Raw genomic sequence first — 17,238 nt, 5'->3', positions numbered from 1 at the left:
GTACACTTCTTGCACTCACACCTGAATTTCTTTCCGTAAAATAGTGACGAACATGGTGAGCGCTCTTCCATCAAGACATCGCAGCGATGGAACAAAGATACAAAAGCAAAAAGGAATGCCACCATGTTAGCCGATTACTGATATAAGCGAAAGGCGAAAAGGTCCCGTGTTTGATACAGGTATAAAAATAAATATAAAAAACTACTTTTTTCGAAAACAAGAACCAAACTACCATTTTACGCACTGTTTCCCTGTTTGGCACCCAAAATCTATAAAGTAAACTTACTTTCATGCCCGTAACAAGATATGACCCAAAACTTTGTTCAGCGTAATCTCTCTCTCTCTCCCTCCCTCCCACCCGCCCTAATGGAAAAGCTTTAAAATAACCTCTAGAGAACAAAAACCAGTATGTAATTGTTCTTTGTCTCGCAGCGGTGAGGGGTTTCGACATCACAAGATAATTCTAAAATCATTGAATTCAGCTTTTCTATTTGGCTTTTAGTTTGCTTCACATAGTTAATATGCACTGAGCTGGCAAGTGACTTGAACACTGTTGTTGTTTGCTTTATGTAACGTTTAGTTTTATTTTCAGGCTTCTCGTGGTCCTTGCATGCCTCACTCTCAGTGTCCTATCCACTGTAGATGAATTCAGCGCCCTATCTGCCGAGATTCTGTTTTACATGGTAGGTAACAATATATTTGTACTCTCTTCATTTCATATCCTCTGCTTTCTAAGTAGAGTCTAAGTTCTATCTACTGAGAAAAATAGCAAATCTAAACAGATCAGTACTCCAGAAAGATAACGTTAAAAACAAACTTCAGTCATTCAGGGCGAATTGCCACTTTATAAAGTAACTCTAAATTAAATTTCGCTTTATGCTTGTAATTTTTTTTTATTTAGATCATATATCGAAGGTTTAGTGTCAAACAACGTTAACTACAAAATTGCATTTAGATTTTGAGACAACTTTAGTTTTATTTTATACAAATAATAATGCATATCATGTCATAGAACTGTATCTCTCTAGTACTTTACAAGTTAGCTTGGGCTATAAGCACATTTCCGGTAAACCAAGAAAATGGCAAATGACTTTTTCTTGGTTAATTACAAAAACGTTTACTACAAAATGATTTTGTAGTTAACGTTGTTTGACAATAAATCCTCAATATTGACAAACGAATAGCTAAATAACAAACCCAATATTCAAGTTTACTTCTTGAAATGCAAATGTCTTCTATTAGAGGAGTTGCGAGAGTTTAATTCACAATGGCAGATTAGCGAACGATTTGCTGAACATGCATTTGAAAATACATGTCCAGCGACAGCTGTGAGTCATCGGTTCCGAATGAGATTTGCTAAATAGTCTCCTAGCAGAATGGCCATAGTTTGGAGAAACACGCAGTTACCAAACACTAGTGCAATAATTCCCGCAATCCCAGCCAAGGTTAAAAACCTGCGCAAAGAACCTTGTGAAAGCAGTGAATGAAACCGTGGCTCGTAATCCCATAATTTCAATCTAGTTAGCTTGAGCTACAGCTTCCTAGAAGCATAGTCTCCAAGTTGCTAAAGAAGAGGCTTAAAGTGAAACTGTATAACGTTCAACAAACATTCATTCTTTCTTTCTTCGTCACGCACATGGATGACAGAGAAATGTGACTTTTGTGAAGAGATATTATTCTGTATGGATGAAAACTTCCTCGGTACATTCGTGATGAAGCAACGTTTCACTTAAGTGGGAACGTGACAAAAATTCCATACCTAGACATGCTAGACCTGTTCCTGAAACCCCAGCTGCAGCAAGACACTGACCTAGCAGACATTTTCTTCTAACAGAATGGCTTTCCACCACATTATCGCCAATGCGTAACGTCTTTTCTAGATGACACAGTCCCCAATAAGTAGGTTGGCCGCAGTGATCATGTGGTGGGTGCCAATGTCGCCCTACCATTCACCTCTTGATTTTCAATTCCGGGGCTACATCAAAAACAAGTTTTATGTTGTACCTCTGCCACAGTGTAGCATTTCCTTAGAGAAAATTATAGACAAATTTCGTCATGCAGTTACAAGCGTGGATCAATATATGCTGCACAGAGTGTGAATGAAATTACTCATACTTTCAGATAGGACATGTGCTATCACCTATGGGAACTACATTGAACAGTTATGAACGTTGAGCCAATATTGTACAGCAACTTGTTTGCCAATGTAGGACCTGAATAAAAAGTTAAGCATTTCAAAATGAACTTCAATATTGACACCCTGTATTTATTTGAAAAGAATTATAAAATAAATTTTTCGTTTATACTCTTGGATGGCTACATAGAGTCAGAGGAATTTACAAGATATAGAACATAAGACTATTACCATATTTTGTGATGCACTTAGGTGGATTCGAACACGTGGCTGAACTTTCTTCCTAAGAACTACTTTGCCTAATCTCCTAAAGTTGTTCTTATATGGGCTGCTACTTATTATTATTTTTTTATGTTTGGATTTCTTAATAGCTACTATTAAGAAATAGTATTTACTAAATCACTGATACAAAAGAAAGCATAACTGCATGATTCAGAGATCATTGCTCAAACGCATCCTTCCTGCACATTCGCTATTTGCTACGTCCAAGTACCACTGGGACGAAGCGTAAACGTTCTCCGCTGTCATTCGCGTTTAAGCACACAAAAAAAAAAAAAATTATAATAAAGACATTATTTATTATTAATACATTGGTCACCATGCCAATATATTAATTACAAATAGTTTTTCTACACCTCTTATTTGGATGAGGGCCACCGATCCGAAATATTCTCCAGATGAGTGCTGAAAATATATACACAATGTTAACTTTTATTACAGTAATACCAAAATCCCATTATTCCTCTTTACAGAATTTTCTTTACTACACCAAACTCAACACCACCATAGAAACCTGTGATTCGATGACTCCGAAGTAGCACTCAAGCCGAGACATCTCCATAACGTCTCTACTTTCGCCAATTCGATTGCTGGACCTTTTTCCCTCAGAAATTCAGCGCATTGTCGTGATTCAACTTCGCGCCCTACCCATTTGTCACATCAGGCCACAATTCACAACTTTCAGCAACATATTCCCCTGAAACTTTCAAAATATGAAAGTAAAATGTCTATAAAAACATTTACTTTCATATAAGAGTTCTGAGCGGAAATTTTTTTTTTTTAATTAAAGAAAATACGGACATTGTCTCGTATTCTGATTTACTCGTCTTTCCCCCCTCTTCTTGGACAACTGCGTTTCACTGTTCTGTTCCCATCTTTTTGTCTCTAAAGAGTGTCAAGCCACTCTGTGCGATTTTCAAACATGTTCTTCCTTCAAAGCGATGGTTCTTGCAGTTTTTCTTTTGGTTTTCATTAAAATGTCAATTTCTGCCATATGACCTGTAAGAAACTTCCAAAAAGGAAAGCCACATTTCTTTTTTTTTTTTTTTTCCTTCTTTCTTTTATTGACACACTAACGCCCTCCCTACACTACATCGAGTTCAAACTTTCGATTAAAACGTGCGCATGACCTGAAGCAATTAAGCGACTTTGTTGGTCAGTCAAGAACTTGAACAGCATAATAAATAAATTTTCGATAATCGATATATGTTAAATATCGACATATTGGTTGCGATATATCGATTATCATATGATTGATATATCGATTTTATTTTTATTATTTTTTTTCCGTCCCTGCTTCCAGTGGCAGTTAACATCTTCAGCACAGCAGGATTAGATCCCTGAAGTTTCTAAAGGATCACCAATCCTTTTAAGGCTTGGTGATTAAAATCTCACTGCCAGTGTAAAAAAAACGGACCTTCACCATGATTATCACTTTCTATAGGGATAACTAAGGAGGGGATTTTATCACCACCCCTTTGAGATCTGGCGATAAAAGCTCACTTTTATTGCCAAGGGCCTCACCTTGGCAACCCCTTTGAAGGCCTCAGGAGTAGGATGAAACCGCAGGGATCTAACCCTGTCGTGCTAAAGATGTCAACTGGAGCTGGTTGATGTAGATCATATGATAATGAAACGTGTAGATCAAGCAGCAAGAAACCCTATAGACAATGACCACATTCCGATTCCCTTCATTGATTATAAACCGATCATACAATGACTATGTAATGAACAATAAGCTCAACTGTGGAGCACCCAAACTCGTAATGGAAATCCAGCTCCGACAGAATATGCACGAAGAAGTTGTAGTGGTGAGAACAAGAATTGGCCACGCTCATTTAACACGTATCGTCTTATTGCTCGGGGATGATTCACTACACTGTTTACATTGCCATTCTCCACTTACTATAAAACATATCCTTCTGGAATGTGTCATCATCATATCATACTTCTAGAATCCCTTCCTTCCAATCCCTTGCTAACCTACCAGAACAACTAAGTATAAACCACATCAGATGACGCCAATTTAAACGAGCTGTTCCCTTATCTAAAAGCAATCAATTTGTATAATTACTAAATGCTTTTCTTTACCATGCGGATCACCATTTCAATGTTGGAAGCGCAATTTCGCTGTAGTAGCCCTTGAGCCATTAAACCTCCACTCCAACAATAACACATCATTCAAGTTAAACAGTTAGGTACCGATCGCTCCCCATCACTCACTTAACTTCAAATACAAGCGATCCGCTCTCCTGTCGAGTCAACGTTTAGCCAAACTTAACAATTTCTTCTGAAATGACACACCAAGCAATGCGTCAAAACTCCTTTGCAGTGAGAATGTTTTGTGTAAATATGTCAGCTAATGAAGTGGGCGGGACATGTCCTAATGTCAAGGCTGGCATATAACTGTTATTTTGCGTGTAGGTAACGAAGTAGGACACGGCACTAGTGGCAGATGGAAATAAAAACACCAAATCAGTGCTGTACTCAATATAAAATCATGCATTTCCTTCGTCGTAGCGATGCGTATACTAAGTCAGTTAAGGCCGTGTTCAATGACAACTTCTAGGAATTAATAACAATCGTGTCAAGGAAAACGGAAATTCATAACTGGAATTTTTTATGCGTGAACAGCCTATTGAAAAATAGACTAGGAAAGCAACCGGAGGGTAAAAAATCATGCATGCAAACAAATCATCTGCGATTGGAATATTCTGAAACCGCGAGCACCGGTTTTAGTATAATGTTTTTCGTTGAAGTTTAATATTTACTGTTTTCTTAGACACGCTGTGAACAGTGGCAAACACTTTCCCTGTACTTATTGTTTATACTGCCATGGCATTTTTATTGTAGACACTTAAGACCACATCCTCAAAACGGTCGAATCACAGTAGCAGTAGTTTATTTATTACGGTTCTTTTCGTTCCATGTAAAATTGCTGTTTTTATCAATTGATCAGCGTAGGCGAGGAACAGGTGGGAACTGGCTGCCCTTCTGAAAATATTTTGGTTTAATTTACGAATACGGAAAACAAAGCAGCCACATTCTATTCCACAGAGAGACAATGCTTACGGTAACACTCGTATAACACGGTAGTTAGGTTCCTATAAAAAATCTCGTGTAGTGCGAAAACGTGTTATACGGGACTGGGAACCAATACAAAACCGGGGTTACGTTCCAAAAGCTAACAAAAATACATCATTTTTTTTTTTTATAACTATCGGAAACTTTTAATTTTTATTAAAACTAGTAATAACTGAATAAACGTCTTACAAACTTGATACATAATATGTCAGTTAATGTACGTTCATTTAATTTTCTTTCTCTTCATTGCTGCTAAGCACAATCAAACGAGAACGTTTTCTCTGTTGCAGAATATCTTCACCTTCTGAGCTTTCTTCTGCAACATCTATTTCATGTATCTTCTGCTCTCTTTAAAATATGAGTATTCTGGGATTGTTTGCTTTTGATTGATAGATCTTTGTAAATTCCATGGTATGGAGTTAAGCATTTTTGAAGCTCCCTTTTGAACTTGGTGTTCCTTCTAGTCGAAGGATCTGCATTAAAAATCATAAGATTCTAATTGCTCGGCTAAGTTTATGCCTTGCCGTATGCTTTTTAGTGTAAAATTTGGAACTTCAGAATTTTCATTTGCGCTATCATCCTCTGAATTGATTTGGTTTACCTCCTATGCCATTTCCACCAAATCAGCTTGTCAGCCTCTTTTTCTACTAGTAATTCGTGAACTTCAGTAGTCATATCATCAAAACCTTCCCCTCCTGCCGACTTAGCAAGTTCTACAGTCGCACCGATTCTGTTTTCTGCCGGTTGGACCATATTTCCTAAATGAACTCACTCTGGCCATACATTTTCCAACACGCACGTTTTGACGGTTTTACTCCTTTGAGCGATAAAGCTATTATTCCGATACAGTCCACAATTGAAAAATGTTTCAATGCCTCCATCACTTCAATAGATTCGGAATCAATATTTTTCCAAAATCCATTGTAAAGATTTTCTGATGTAAGGAGTTTTAAAGGTAGATATAATGGCTGAATTAAAGAAGTTGTTTTAGGTAGTAGGAATATTGATATTAGGAATATCAACATTTTTGGATAACTTAAATCTTTTGGATGACCTGGCGCGTTATCCAATAGTAATAAAACTTCGCAATCCAGATTTTTCCGGTTTAAATAGTTTTCCACAGCTGGAAGTAAACAATTTAGAATCCATTCTTTAAATAAATCGGCAGTTACCCAAATTACGCCTAATTTCTTTAGCCATAATTTAGGGCTGGAAATTAATTCACAACAAAGAAATTATTCCAATACGCTTCTTAAGAACAAAGTTTAGTAATACATACCTATAAAATTTATAAACGATCAAATAAAAACCAAAATAACCTTACAAAAACTTTAAAAGTTACGAACTGCATGCTTCGGGAACGCTTTCCATAGGTTCGCTACCCCTGGCCACTATATACTTTTGTAGCTTATGCTTTAACTTTTATAGCTTACGACTTACTTTTTTGTTACGGCATAAGCAATGCATTCACAATACACAAATACATTAAAAGGAATATATCAAAAGCCTTACTAAAACATCGAGCCAAAAAAGTGCTGAAGTTCAAAAATACCGAGACTGAAATTGAAGTCACAAATTTTATGGTCTCAAACAAGCACAAGTTCAATAGAACAGACGTAACACCGGGATTTCCGAATATATATATTTATATATATATATATATTTATTTATTTTATTTTTTATTTTTTTGCATAACGACTAGCGAGTTAACAGTGGCGATTCACAAATAAATCGGTAAACTACTGAGTGCCAGGCACTCAGGATGAAGGGTCCGTAGTCATGAATGGTCGTTAGTGTAGTATCTCAAATAGAGAACTTTATGAAAACGTTTCTAGTACTCCGGCTTGACCTAAAACTGAGGAACTAACGAAAATGTTGTCTATTTGAGTCTTTCCAGTTGTGAATGACAAGAGTGGGAGAAGCGACTGGCAGGTGAGGGCCGTGCAACATTTCGCGCAGGTGCCTCCCCACCACCGCCGCTTCAACACTGGCTCTCTGAGTACCTCCTTGCCGGGACAACTCCAGCTTTTAAAATTGTTAAAAAATATTTCTCGTCGCAAAATTTATAAATGGTCTTTATAGAATTATTAACTAACTATTTGGCAACCTTTTTGTCACCAAAAGGAGAGTTACTTAGTGCAACGAAGTGCGCTATCGAAGTGCAGAAAATTTTTTTTTTAATTTTAACACAAAAAGTAAATGATAGATTTCCCTTTTATAAGCATCGAATAACGCATAGCTAATTTCTTTATTAACAAAACAACAAGCGGCCCCTAGCCAGAAACTGGCAAATCCGCTATGTATGTATATATGTATATATATATATATATATATGTATATATATATATATATATATATATATATATATATATATATGTATATATATATATATATATATGTGTATATATATATATATATATATGTGTATATATATATATTAATAGTTATATTAGTGATAAAGGGAAGCAAAGCAAGAAAGTTAAAAGACAATAACTAATATTTATGGGTTAATGCAGTTGCAAGCAATCATGCAATACACCCACAATGTCTATAGAATATCATTAGAAAAAGTAAATCAATCCAATAATAAGAATACCATCAAGGACTTAAGAAAACGCAAAAAAAAAAAAAAAAAAAAAATTATTATTATCGCTTTTTACCGACAATCTAGATGACTTCAACTGGGGCCAACCACCCAGAATGAAGGCAAAAAACGACAAGAAGTTCTCTGTTTCTGTGATGATCAATATATGCTAAGTAATTTAAATCTAAACCAAATATAAACCAGTATAGGCCGAACATAAATCGAATATAAATAAATCGAATGAAGATAATTAATTAAGAAGAATTTTGAAATATTAGAATCAAAGGTAAGAAATATAAGTAAAATATAAATGTAAGCATATATTAATCATCGTTGACCCGACAGAGAACGTAATTTAAGGATTAAAACAAGATTAAATATATAATACATACTACATTTGACCGTATCTAGGACATAATGTAATAGTCGTCAAAATAATATGTGGTGCCCCCTATGTGATGGATACGGTAAAAATAAATAATTAAATTAAATTAACGCAAAGAGAAACATGCAGATAGTAAGAAGAAAAACTAAAGGAGTAGGAAAAATAGAACCTGAACTCCACAAAGGCGAAAAATAGTGGTATAGATAAGAAATAGTTTCTCCTACGTCCTCGGAGATGTAAATAGGATACACTTTGCATTCTTGGTGTCTTACGGCGTAGAAAACTTGTACCCACCGGCTTGCAAATTACAGTGTATCATTTTTTTTTTTTTTTTTTTTTTTTTAATACATATAGTTAATTTCATTTAAATTTACTTAAATTCACGCTGAGATAACATGCAAATTCAGCTCAGGGTCCTACTATAGGAACGGGTTTGCGATCCCGGGCATACCCGAGCCACAACTTATATCTTGTAATGCCTTTAAGCTGTCCTACACTCTTTATTTTTATTTCTCCGAAATTATTAGGGCAATCCGAGGACGTAGGAGAAACTATTTCTTATCTATACCACTATTTTTCGCCTTTGTGGAGTTCAGGTTCTATTTTTCCTACTCCTTTAGTTTTTCTTCTTACTATCTGCATGTTTCTCTTTGCGTTAATTTAATTTAATTATTTATTTTTACCGTATCCATCACATAGGGGGCACCACATATTATTTTGACGACTATTACATTATGTCCTAGATACGGTCAAATGTAGTATGTATTATATATTTAATCTTGTTTTAATCCTTAAATTACGTTCTCTGTCGGGTCAACGATGATTAATATATGCTTACATTTATATTTTACTTATATTTCTTACCTTTGATTCTAATATTTCAAAATTCTTCTTAATTAATTATCTTCATTCGATTTATTTATATTCGATTTATGTTCGGCCTATACTGGTTTATATTTGGTTTAGATTTAAATTACTTAGCATATATTGATCATCACAGAAACAGAGAACTTCTTGTCGTTTTTTGCCTTCATTCTGGGTGGTTGGCCCCAGTTGAAGTCATCTAGATTGTCGGTAAAAAGCGATAATAATAATTTTTTTTTTTTTTTTTTTTTTTTTTTTTGCGTTTTCTTAAGTCCTTGATGGTATTCTTATTATTGGATTGATTTACTTTTTCTAATGATATTCTATATATATATATATATATATATATATATATATATGATACACACAATGATATATACATATAATCGTGTTAATTACAATGTTATAGGTGTAATGAACATGAAACATGTTCACACAGCAAATCACATCACGCAACTAATCAGAAGTATTAATTGTGGTACAAGAACCAGAAGACAGCAGTCTTTTTCTGTCCTAGGAAGAACGAAAACCGCACCCACTGGAGGTAGTGCTATACCAATGGGTGTTTAGCTAATTCTGTGTCCACAGCTGCCCAAACTGGGGTACCAGCTTAAACAACAACAAAAAAAAAAAAAAAAAAAAAAAGATGGCAGGCGATATCAGTTTTAAGAAATATCGGTAGACATTGCAGGTGTTGGGTTGGTTCCTTGTTGTTGTTGATAAACTTGAAAAGAGTTCCTTTCTTTTGCTGAAAACAGCAGAGCAGAACTGTTGTAGAGCTGAGAACAATTGAGAATTTTCAGTCAGCGCCACTTCATTTCCTTCAGAGAAGTTGCTGACAGCAGCTTGTAGTGTAGATCTGTCATCGTGGTACAGGCTGCAGCGATACAGAATGTGCGTCCAGGTTTCCTCAGCAACACACAAGCAGAGATTGGTGTCAGACAAGCCAAATTGAAATAGTTTGGAGTTAACGGAACCGTGCCCAGTAAGTATATACGATGTCGTTAGGCTGGGAGAAAACCATTGGCGGACGTTCTTGTTGAGAGGGAAGGTAACTGCAGGAACAAAGAGCGGGTGACTTGACCAGTAGTACTGGAATCCCATCGTGATTGCCACACACTGATAAGTTCATTCCAGATTCTCCGTTTCTCGTCTTTGATGTTAGCAGTTAAGTTGCATGAGATGCCGAGAATCTCGCCGGGAACTCCCTGCTTTAGACGATAGCATAGTCCTTTGAAAATGACATGCAGGTCTAGTGGTAAGACTCCAGAAAGGACCTGCAGAGCAGCAGAGGAGGACACTGTCCTGCAGGCCCGGAGCATGGCAAGCAGCATAATCCGTTGAATGGAGATGAGCTTGGAACGGAGTTTAACATTGACGGCTCTACGAAACCAGACTCCCGAAGCATATGTTGTTATTGGTACGAATACTGTTGTATAATATAATAGGAGAGTCTTCCTATTTAGTCCCCAGTCCGATTTGGAAATTCGGATAACTGCTGCAGTGAACTTCTTAATCTTCGAGGCGAGGTGATTAATATGAGAGGAGAAGGTTAACCTGTCATCTAAAATTACGCCAAGATGTTTTAATTCAGGAACAAAAGGGATTTGCTTTCCGTCTATCTTTATATTTGGAGGTCTTCTGTAATCTAACTTGCCCTTGAAAACCATCAGCTTTGTTTTTGTGGCAGATATTCGCAGTTTATGTCTACTTGACCACTTGATTAGCTCAGAAAGTGTTATATTGGCTGATTGTTCTAGTTGAAGACACGATCGACCTGGAATTAGAAGAACCAAATCATCGGCGTAGGCGAAGGCAGAGATATTGTCAGGTTTTTGCGTGAGCCAGCTGTCCAAAACTATGTTCCAGAAGAGGGGTCCCAGAACTTATCCCTGGGGTCATCCTCTTGAGACGGTCCTTGAGAGAGACTGCTGTTTCGAGATTACTTGGATGAAGTCTATTTAGGAAGTAGCTTCTAATAACTTGGAACAGTTGCTGAGAGCACTTAGTTTTGGTAAGACGATTGAGAGCGCTCTCCCACCAGAGGGAATCGAAAGCTCCCTCGAAGTCAATGAATATGGCCATTTCATATTTAGCCCTCGAAGCTGATATGTGGTTAACTAAAGAGACCAAGGCGTCTTCACAGGATTTTCCCTTCTTGAAGCTAAATTGGGATGGAGACATTAAGTTTTGACCTTCAATTAAATCTGCTACTCTGGGTGCTAAAAAATTTTCAAATAGTTTTCCAAGGTTTGCCAAAAGAGAGATGGGTCTGTATGCTTTGGGATCTGATTTATTTTTGTCCGGCTTGTGAATAATTTTGATCAGAGCTACCTCCCAAAGATTAGGAAATATCCCCTCAATAAGACATTTGTTGTACATAGAAGTATTTCTGGAAAGATTTCGGCAAATTTGATAATTACAGCATTTTCCACAAGATCTAAACCCGGACATTTATGGATATTTATTTTGCTTAGGGCCAGCTTTAGCTTGGGAAGAGTGAAGAGATCCGTTTCATATGAGGAGTGGTAGGTTGAGTTGCTGTTCCTGATAGATATTTGTTCTGGAGTTTCTGTGGTGAGATCGTCCAGGGAAGCAAGCGATCCAGGATGGCGTTAACTGAGTCATTCCAGTTAGTGGTTTCTGTGTTTTTGTTCACTGCAGTGTTGTACACTTCATGAGAGTGATACATGTTTTTGCTAATTTTATGTAATAGACCCCAGGGATCAGAATTTCCTGTGGAGTGAACTAAGTGTTGCCAGGAGGCAAGTTTTTGTTTTGCAATTGTATTTATGTATTCGTTCCGCTGGCCTTTATAGATATTTTTTAGTCTGGTGACTTATGGTTCAGGCCAGTACCTTCTCCGTCGCAAGTCTCTGCGTGCGTTGTGTACTTTTTTGCGCAGAGTGGAAAGTTCATCTGTCCACCATGGAACTGTAGTATGCTTGCTAATTTTCTTCTTAGCGGAGCGTTCTGTAGCACGAAGTAAGGCAGCCTGTACATAGAATGCATATTCTGAGGCATTGAACTGGTTCAGAGACCGGCGAGTGTCAACGTTAAAATCCTGGTGAATTGAAGACATAAATAAAGGCCTTTTGACAGAAAATCTTCTAAGAACTTTTGGAGGAGGAGAAGGAGGGGGACCTGTAGTATTTGGAAGGAGAGATACCTTAAAAGTGATTGCTCGGTGGTCACTGTTTGTGCAGTCAGTATGTATGGTCCAATTAGAGATCCTCGAGGACATGGCGGACGTTGAAATGGTTAAATCAATGTTTGATTCTCCGTGGACGTTTGAGAAGGTGTTCGGTTGGTTGGGTAAGTTGTGCAGATTTAAATTGTAGGTGAATAAAAATTCCTCGAAAATCCTACTTCTGTTGTCCAAGACACTGCTGAACCATAAGAAAGATTTTGCGTTTGAATCAGTTGTAATTATTAAATATGTGGGATTTAAAATAGCAAACACCTGTTCTAGATATCTTTTTTGTGATAAATTAATATCTGCTGATGGTGGACAATATAGTGACAGTAAGTAGAACGAGAAAGTTGATGTAGAGACTAAAATACAGGTGGAATTTTGATTACACAAGCCAGAGATAACAGTGATATCCAGCTTGCTGTTGAATATGACGATGGCAGATTTAGGATCTGTTGCAGAGGACTGGGTGGTTCTTGTAGTCATGGGATATCCCATAACTTTGGAAGATTGCCCATAAATGTGCTTAGAGACATAAGGTTCCTGAATGCATATAATATCAAATAAATTTTCTGTTGCAATGAGCCTGATCTCATCAGCAACGCATCTAAAGTGTTGTGCATTGATCTGCATGATTGTAAGTTGAAAGAGAGAGTCTGGTTCACTGCCTAGCTATGCAGAGAGAGGCACACTGTCCGTCTTTGGTCTCGAGATCGCTTGTACCGCTGGTTGTTCATTATGATTGCCAAACGATGGCATTACCAAGAGACCTGCGGGCCAGATATCTGTGTTTTAGGTATCTTTCTATATTGGGACTTTTGATCTTAATCCGGAAAGAGGAATAGGATGGATGCCTGGTATGGACCTTTATGGGGGTACCGGGTATGTTGAGCTGCTTCAGAAGGGTTTCAATTTGTTCTACTGTTGTTTGCGGGCATAGTCGACTTATAAAAATGCTGGAGGGCCTTGCCCTCCTTCCTCTACGCTGCACAGTTTTAATACCCAGTGTTTTAGGGTTAGAGCCAATAACTGCATCACGATTCTGAGCTGCTTGGGTGAAGAACATCTTGTCTTGCTTGGAAGTAACGTTACTGTTGATAGGTGCTGATTTCATTCTCCATGCTCTTGGTTCAACTGTCTTCTTGGAGCTACTTTCAAACGGCATGTTGTGACCATCAGTTGTATTTGTTGCATTACTGTTGGTCGGAAGTAATGCTGTTGTATGTTTTGCTGCAGATAGCTCGATTTGGGCTGTTTGGATTTTTTGTAGTTCAGTTCTGAACCTCTGACGGCCGCTTTATTTGGTCTTCTGGTGTTCTGATGCATTATTTCTCCTTGTGCAGCTGGTAACTGGTGTGTAGTCTGGTTTGGTCTGTTTTGCTGAGAGGATCTGTCACCTCTTAATAAGGAATCTGGAGTTTTTCTTTGTGTGATTTTTTTGATAAATTCTAAATAGTCAGAATTCCTTAGCATTTCTTCAAGAGGACTAGAGACCTCAAGAGCAGGTTTATTATTATTAATAATAATCGACACCTTAGGTTGCTGCGGTACAGTCTCACTAGGCGCGGAAGAGACAGGATCTGATGTTTGAGTACCCACTTCTCTTTTGAGTATGGCTTCCTTTTCTTTTGTTGAGCTATTCGGGGTTCTTAGGTATGTTTCAAGAGTATCGGCTTTTCTGTTAATGCCTTCAAGTATCATCTCAAAGCCTTTTGTTTCATGCCCTTCTCTGTGCAATATTAAATCCTCAATTTTCTCGAGACGTTGTACCCAGTTTTCTAATTTTTTCCCATTGGCCGAGATATTTTTTTTTTAAATTATTTATCTCGCTAATACAAGTGGAATGAAATTCTGAATTTTTTCTTTTTATATTTCTGTTTTTGCTACCGGGTTCAAAGATCGCAACAGAATGTGGTTTATGGTCTTCTGTGTGGGTTACTGCTCCGGGCGTCCTCGGTTCAGGTATGCCGTCCGAATCAGGCGGTCCAATAATTGTAATGTTATTTCGCGTATTCTTTGCTTTTCTAAGTGTTTTCTTCATTGTGATTTTCCTGTACGGAAATCTGAAAGTGCCGGTCGGGGAGTTATTCCTAGAAACGCTAGAGCTACATTTAGTTGGCTGAACACCGGAGGCACGTATTGGCCTGTCACTTAGCCTTTTTAATTGTGCACATTCCTTTCGGGGGCAGGTAGAAGATTTAGATTTCTTCATTGTTAGGCCAAATGGAAATTTCCAGACAATTGTTTACAAGCCCTAAGGATACTTGTAGGGTAGATCTATACTTGGACGGAGTAGGAATTTGAATTGGGGGGGAAATTCCTAAGGGAATTGATTGGATTATCCCAACAGCAGGGTCGATACTAGCACTTTTGACCCTGGAAGCCTATTGTTCCTGAATTCTGGCAATCAGCAGTAATATTATCGGCCGTCTAATATTAATTTTAAAATTGAAAATTGCACTGTACCTGTTACTTGTGGAATTAAATGGAAAGGATTGACGTACAGCTTACACTTCCTGGATTCCGTAGATGTCAAATATGGATCAGTTTGGTGAAGCTAATACAAGAACATAGTAACTAAACTGGGAGCACACAAACATGCGACTTGACCGTGGAAAGGCTACGGATGTCTCTTACGTATAGCTAATGTGATTTTTAAATTTTTAGCTCCATTAGCAACAGAAATTGAGGGGGGACACGAAGATTACTCATATTTTCCTGTCTGGCGCCGCCATTTTTAATTTAAAAAAATAAATAAATATTTTAAAATTATATTTTAAACCTACTCGCTGAGCTCTTTCCAACGGTGCATAATAAGCTATAGGTTGTCGACAACATTTTTTTGTCTCCCCCATTTCTCAGACAAATTTTTGTCAACAACGATCAATATGGCGTTATGTTAGCCCACATGATGTACAAACACATGCAAAATTTCAAGTTAATAAGTTGAGTGGTTTCAGAGATACAATACTGTGACAGACAGACGGACGGACAGACAGACAACCGAATGACATTATAAGGGTCCTTCGTTAAACTGCGGATCCTAAAAAGAATGCAAATGTTGAAAAATGACATATCCAACATAATAGCAGGTTTTCCCCCACACAAAAGCTCAAAAATACCGTGTTATGCGGGGTTTTCCTGCAATTCTTTTACCGTGTTAGAGCGAAACCGTGTTATCGGGGGTTGCCTGTAATTTGTAACGCTACACGCACGCAGTAACATCTTTTAAAAGATAATCGCAAATTCTGCAACAAATAAACTTGTCTAATACAATATAAGATATTTAATTTCCATACATTTTGAAGCTGCTGACTCGTTATTCTTTTTTAATTCATCAGAAAGAGTGCCTGGCTCATTACGGAAGAAAATTCTTTAACTGACTGCAATATATTCGTATAGTAAATTAACTGAAATGATACCTTTCGGTTAAATATGTACGAGGTGTGATCAATTGTGGTGAGTTTCGACCTGTGCGCACCTTGTTTTGTGATCTAGTATATTTATCACATTAATCAACCAATTTATCTAAAATCAGTGTGAATTGTTGCGCATTGAATAGACGGTGTTTTATGTATTTTGTTGCATATTAAAACGAATTAATTTACTGAGCAGTGGATTTGCATCAAATTTTGTTTCAAATTATGGAAAAGTGCATCAATACCACTAAATGTTAAAAACAGCTTTCTGAGTTTTTCTTTTTTGATTGTATCAGACAGTTTCTGCCAAAATTTGGAACACCGCTGCTCAGTAAAATCATTCATTTTAATATGCAACAAAATACATAAAACACAGTCTATTCATTTAGATAAATACAATACTGTATACTCCTCCCCTTCCCTGTTTTTTCCCAATTGCAGGGTGGAAAGACCTCATTAAACGACTCCCTCGACGTGGGTACCTGTATGTGGTGAGGGGACCTCCCAGCGACGCTGCTGATCCTCCAGATTATCATAACTGGAATCCAACGCCCACAGCCTAGGTTCCAGGCTAACATCATAGGAATCCGGCGTGTTTGCAGTGCGTTGCGACCGTTGGAAACTCGGAAAGGGGGATTCTGGTAGTGAGGGGTCCAGTTTCAACATCCATTATGGTTATGGATCCTGCTTCGAACAGGTGGTCCTGGATGGCTCGGTCAGATCAATCGGCTACTTGGGTTCACTTGCAAGGGTCAACCGTGTCAATGCCATACCCCTATCCTCATGGTTCAAGGGACAGGATTCAGGATGGCGGCGATGCGGGCATAGTGTCCGGGTAGCCCTGGCGTCCCACTTCGGAGCGCATTTATTGCTTGCCAAGTAAATAAATAAATAAATTTCTGTTTATACTCGAGGACGACCAAACAGTCAGAGAAGTTAGTGGGCGTCCATTTGGGCTCCGTGGCGGGTGGGAAGCCAGGGAGCTGAAAAATTTAAAGTTAACCCCGCTGATGTCACATAAGACAGAAGACAAACGTTATATCATGTACAACACCCTGTTACCTTAAAATATACTCTATAAGTGAGAAAGCTATAGGAAATATGTCACCCTCACTCTTCTTTATCCAGAAGGGTTGGCAGGCTCGTCTATCCTGCCAGCACGTAAAGTAAAACGGCTTCGCTCAAGAGACAAGAAGTGGCAGACATTCAGAACCAGCTCCTATGAGCCAAATCTATCGAGGGAATGCCTATCACAGTTGCATGAACTTTAAGAACGAAATTTATCTGAGTTTGGGA

The 17,238-nt window shown here is 37.7% G+C and overlaps 1 protein-coding gene across 4 annotated transcripts in view; it reads left to right on the top strand.

The window, feature by feature from the left end:
* LOC150079143 (potassium voltage-gated channel subfamily KQT member 1-like) overlaps positions 1-17,238 on the top strand; it is a 334,431-nt gene that overhangs the window by 108,144 nt on the left and 209,049 nt on the right. For 3 of the 4 annotated variants that reach the window (XM_090383459.1, XM_090383462.1, XM_090383461.1), the window contains exon 3: positions 593-683. In XM_090383459.1, coding sequence (XP_090239585.1) covers positions 593-683 — 91 coding nt within the window. Of the gene's footprint in view, positions 1-592; positions 688-17,238 lie in introns of all 4 variants that reach the window. The other variant, XM_090383460.1, reaches the window with a different exon arrangement.

Source organism: Mastigoproctus giganteus, chromosome 10, assembly GCF_048544385.1.
Source record: "Mastigoproctus giganteus isolate SK-2022 chromosome 10, ASM4854438v1, whole genome shotgun sequence".
Taxonomy (NCBI): Eukaryota; Metazoa; Arthropoda; class Arachnida; order Uropygi; family Thelyphonidae; genus Mastigoproctus; species Mastigoproctus giganteus.
The sequence above is the reverse complement of the archived record's forward strand: the minus strand, read 5'-3'. Positions and strand labels throughout refer to the sequence as shown.